At 33.9% G+C, this 5,168-nt stretch overlaps 1 protein-coding gene across 1 annotated transcript; it reads left to right on the top strand.

Annotated features, from left to right (window-relative positions):
- The first annotated feature begins 447 nt into the window (after window positions 1-447).
- On the top strand, window positions 448-5,168 carry LOC127266326 (beta-glucosidase 24-like). Its single transcript, XM_051296538.1, has 10 exons — window positions 448-839; window positions 935-1,069; window positions 1,197-1,274; window positions 1,551-1,638; window positions 1,860-2,285; window positions 3,023-3,240; window positions 3,529-3,575; window positions 3,783-3,885; window positions 3,983-4,091; window positions 4,509-5,168. The coding sequence occupies exons 1-10, from the start codon at window positions 515-517 to the stop codon at window positions 4,753-4,755; spliced, it is 1,776 nt and encodes a 591-aa protein (XP_051152495.1). The 5' UTR covers window positions 448-514; the 3' UTR covers window positions 4,756-5,168.

Raw genomic sequence — 5,168 nt, 5'->3', positions numbered from 1 at the left:
TATATTAAAATTTAATTTAATTATATTAATTTATAAATTTTGTAAAGTTATTATTTGAATATAAAATATTATACTCAAAATAAAAATAAATATTAAATTCAAATAAATACTTCAAATATGATGTAGAAATTGAGTCCAAGTGTGATATTTTGGAAGAATAATATGTTTTCACAATAAAATAATATAATAAAAATTGAGATAGAAAAATAATAAATAAAAATTAAGTTGGAATATAGATTTAATTTAATTTAATTTTTTTTTTTAAGAACTCGCAAGTAAATAAAATAATAAAACATATATAAATTCTATTAATATTCTCTTATTGATGTGGCAGCATTTCATGGAGGGGACTGAGCAAACAGAAGGAAAATGAAATAGGGGATTTGATGCTTCCCTATAAATAGATGTGCAGTGGTGAATGGCAATTCATCCATTATATTACTACCAAGGCCGATATTCCTTCCTTAGTTCCCGCCTGCCTACTCTTATCTAATCTAATTAATTAATTAATTCCATGGGCGAGGAGGAGCAGCAACGATCAGAGAATCAAACCCTCCCTGCAGTGCCAAGCCCGCACCAGCCGAATGTTATCAACAACGCTGAAGCTGCAGTGACCCCAGTCCCAGTCCCAGTCCCAGTCCCAAGCGAGGAGGATAAGCTGCAAGTGCTGTTGAACGAGAGGCAGGTCGAAAGGTACATCAATGGCGGCCTTTCCCGCCACAGCTTCCCGCCGGGGTTCCTCTGGGGCGCCGCCACCTCCGCCTATCAGATCGAAGGCGCTTATGCCCACGCCGGCAAGTCCCTCTCCTACTGGGACTCCGTCACCCTCAACACTCCTGGTACCTAATTAAATTCATTAATGAAATAATAATAATAATAATAATAATAACTGTAATTGTTTAAAACATGCATATATATATATATATTTGTGCAGGTCGTATCAAGGGCGGCGCCAACGGGTGCGTGGCCATCGACCACTACAACAGGTTTCGGGAAGACGTGGCGCTCATGAAGAGACTCGGGATAGACACTTACAGGTTTTCCATTTCATGGTGCCGAATACTACCAGGTACGACTACCCTTCAACTGTCACACACGCCCGCGCACTCCATGCATGCATGCATGCATGCCTCTATTTAATTTAATTTCACGTACGTAAATTTGTAATTAACTTATTTATACATCATGTATATAAGGTGGGAAGCTGTCTGCCGGGGTAAACCAGCAAGGGATCAACTTCTACAACGATCTCATCAATCTCTTGATCTCCCAAAGTAAGATTTTATTTGGCCGGGAGAATCTAATTTTGGAATTGTGTATATATATATATATATATATATATATATCTTAAGAATGAGATTACAAGTTACAACCATGTATATTTCTTGAAAGGGTATATATATATATTAATTTATAAACAAAACGGATATCCAGAAATGAGTAATATAATGTACGTATGTAATATTATCTAATCTAAAATAAAACATATTAACACATATCGATGGAATTATTGGTTTTTGAACCCAAAATATATAAATGTGTATGTGCAGAGATTAAGCCGTGTGTGACCATCTTCCATTGGGACCTCCCTCAATGCCTCGATGATGAGTATGGCGGCTTCCTCAGCCCTCGCATCATGTAAGTAACCAATCCATATATAATAATAATATTAATATCTATAACCAAACAAATTTATCAGTCTCAAATTATCCCTTTTGCTATATTCTACTTACCTACCTAGCAGTAGATTTAGATTTAGATTTTGTCTTATCAAATATGTTTGATATCTCTTATTTTGATGATCAAAATAATAATACAATTTTAGAGTTTTTGTAAAATATTTCGTACCTACGGTGCAGCGATGATTTTGCGGCGTACGCACAAGTGTGCTTCTCGGAATTCGGTGATCGCGTGGACACGTGGATCACCATTAACGAGCCACGGTCATACGCCGTTAAAAAATACCTTCTGGACACTTGCCCGCCGATACCAACACCGGGACAGCCCCCTTTGCCGGTAGATAAGCTGCCGCTGCCGTACAGGGAATTCATCAGAACGCATCAATCGGACATTAGCCCTGATGGCGCCGGGACGGTGCCGTACGCATACGCTCATAACTTAATTCTGTCTCACGCAAAGGCTGTCCAAATCTACAGACAACATTTCCAGGCGAAGCAACAGGGCCAGATAGGGATTAGCAACACCACCTTCTGGTACGAACCCTTCACTAACTCCAAAGAAGACATCGACGCTGCCTCCAGAGCCATCGACTTCAACTGGGGATGGTACCTCTATCTATCTATCTTCATTCTTCCAAAACAAACTAGTAAAATAATAATAATAATAATTATTATTATTATTATTATTCTTGAGCAATTACCTTGCAGCTTGCTCCACAAAGAGATCTAAAATTAAGAATGACGAAATGTATGTTTCAGAATTTTGAATTAAATCTTATTTTGATTTGATATTTTATATAAAAAATAATATTTACTTTTTTATGGTAATTAATAATGAAAGTTGAACAATACAAAAAGGAGAAAAAATAATAAAAAATAAAGTGAACAAGATCTTTTATGTATAATTTAATAGAGATAATTAAGGTTTGATTTTGAATATTGATTTGAAGTTTTGATCTAAACAATAGATTAAATATTTGAATATAATATTTTGTGAAAATATAAAATAATGTATTTATATAGTAAATTAATAAATAATCTGAAATCAATGCTTTGGTTTATAATTGAAATTTTTATTTGAATTTTAATTTTACAAATATTTTGATATGATCTTTTATAAAATTTAAAATAATAGTATATCTTTATTGAAATTCATTCGAGCTAAATATTGTTATTTCATTTTTTTTTATTTCAAATCGAAATTAAACAAAGCCCCAAAAGTAAAAAGAGCGGCCTAAAAGTAATATTTTGTATTTGAGATAAATTTTGACACAAGTAAATTTAAGTTCATACTTTTATTCTTACAACATACTCTTGTTATAAGTCCCATATTCAATCTTCAGGTTTATGGAACCTCTTGTGAGGGGCGATTATCCAGAAGTGATGAAGCAGAGAGTCGGCAACCGCCTACCCAAGTTTGAGGAAAAAGAATCGACTATGGTGAAGGGGTCCTTCGACTTCATTGGAATGAATTATTACACAACCTACTGGGCTAAACATAAGCCAACCCCAAAGGGCACGTTGCCATCTCATACAACAGATCAAGAAGTAGAAGAACTCTGTAAGCATCACCAACCAAACCTATCTTCTAATGAAAATTACGTATTTAATCTTGTATTTATGGTCAATTATTACTTATTCTATATATTTTATCGAAAACTTTTCTTTAAATGTAAATATACGACCAAAACAAGCTGAAGAAAACATACGTGATAAAAATGATAATCGAGTTTATATATATATGACTATATTCGTAAGTTTTTTTCTTTTTTTATTACATACGTCTTACTTATTGCATTTTGGAGATATTGTTGATGCTAATCAATTAATGTTTTCTTTTGTTAATAAGATGAACGGGAAGATCCAAAGGGCAATAAGGTCAAGATTGGCAAAAGGGTATGTATCAATTGTACATGTATTAAGATATTGATGTATAATTAGGAATTCTCATTTGTGTTTCTTGTATTATTTCGAAAATAATAAAAAAGAACATTTTGATACTAGGATTTAAGAAAAAAAAAAAATAATATGCAAAACACAAATAAAGCAAATCCTAGTACAGTTAAGAGCACCTGAATCTGAAAATTAATGTATTGTGTGTAGGTTGGGGAAGGGTGGTTGTTCCACGTTCCGCGGGGCATATTTGGGCTTCTTAAGCACACAAAGACTAAATACGGCAATCCCATCATCTACATTACAGAGAATGGTATGTCTTGAATATTGACATGTAATTAAAAGAAATAAAATTGTATTATCTATATCCAAATTTTTATTATATACATATTTTTCACTAACTGGTTCAGGATGTGAGGAAGAAAGCAATCCCAAACTAACGGTTAGCCAAGCATTGCACGATAATATCCGAATTGATTACCTTGTTAAACATTTGGCATACTTGAAGCTAGCCATAGAGTAAGTTTATATGTCATATAACCATATACACACGTACATATACATTAGTCTCCATTTACATATATATTTTTGAAAATTTTGAATATTCAGTTATAATAATATTTTCAAAGACTATCACATTAAATATCTATTTTGTCATAAATTATCATATTAAATACTCAAATTTTTATTGTTTTCCAATTTTTTCAAAACTTCAAAGTATTTATGTAAAAAAATTCATAAGATGCGGAAGGAATCCTTAATTCTCGAATCCTTTCTATCCCCCTTGTCCCTACACTCAACGGCAATACATACAACTTTTTTTTGTACGTATAGGTTGCTTGTAGTGGTAGGGGGCGGGAAAGAATTAGCGTTGAGGATTCCAACCTATTTCAATGGTATGCTTAACATAATTGAATTTAATGGTGATGGAAATAGGGACGACGTGCGGGTGAAGGGGTACTACGTGTGGTCATTGTTTGACAACTTTGAGTGGATGGAAGGATTTACGATGCGATTTGGCCTCTATTTTGTTGACTTCCTTAATGACTTAAAGAGATATCCAAAGGACTCGGCTATATGGTACGCAAATTTTCTGAACAAGAGGCCCTTTCCAGGGCCTAAGCGTCAAGCTGACGACCAAATTCTTCAAGACAACAACAAAAAAAACAAAAGATTCAATTGAATCCGCACGTCCAGCTTCTTATATCTAAATTAGCTAAGCTAGTTTTCCATTGTCTTGCCATGAAGAAGCTAGCTACCTAGTTTGCACTTGCCTTTAATTTATTGTGTCTGAATAAATTAGCTACTAGTTCATGCTCATGTGCCGTGATCATTACATCCATGAATGAGCTATCTAGCTTTTGTGTGTGTGGCATTCATGGGCCATGATGATTGGATCCATGAACCAGCTATTTAGCATTTGTCTTTATCTTTATTGTGTTATGTTTATGGGCTCTGATTGCTGGATCCATGACGAGCTATCCATCATATGCTGTTATTTTTATTGTACCCCGAATAAATTAGCTAACCAAGTTCTTGTTTGTTGTTAGGTGATTGTTGGTTCCTCTTGGATTTATTTTAAATTTGTTATTACTA

This window comes from Andrographis paniculata, unplaced genomic scaffold, assembly GCF_009805555.1.
Source record: "Andrographis paniculata isolate CXL003 unplaced genomic scaffold, ASM980555v1 Contig75END, whole genome shotgun sequence".
Classification (NCBI taxonomy): Eukaryota; Viridiplantae; Streptophyta; class Magnoliopsida; order Lamiales; family Acanthaceae; genus Andrographis; species Andrographis paniculata.
Note: the sequence above shows the minus strand (reverse complement) of the source record. Positions and strands in the feature narration are given on the sequence as shown.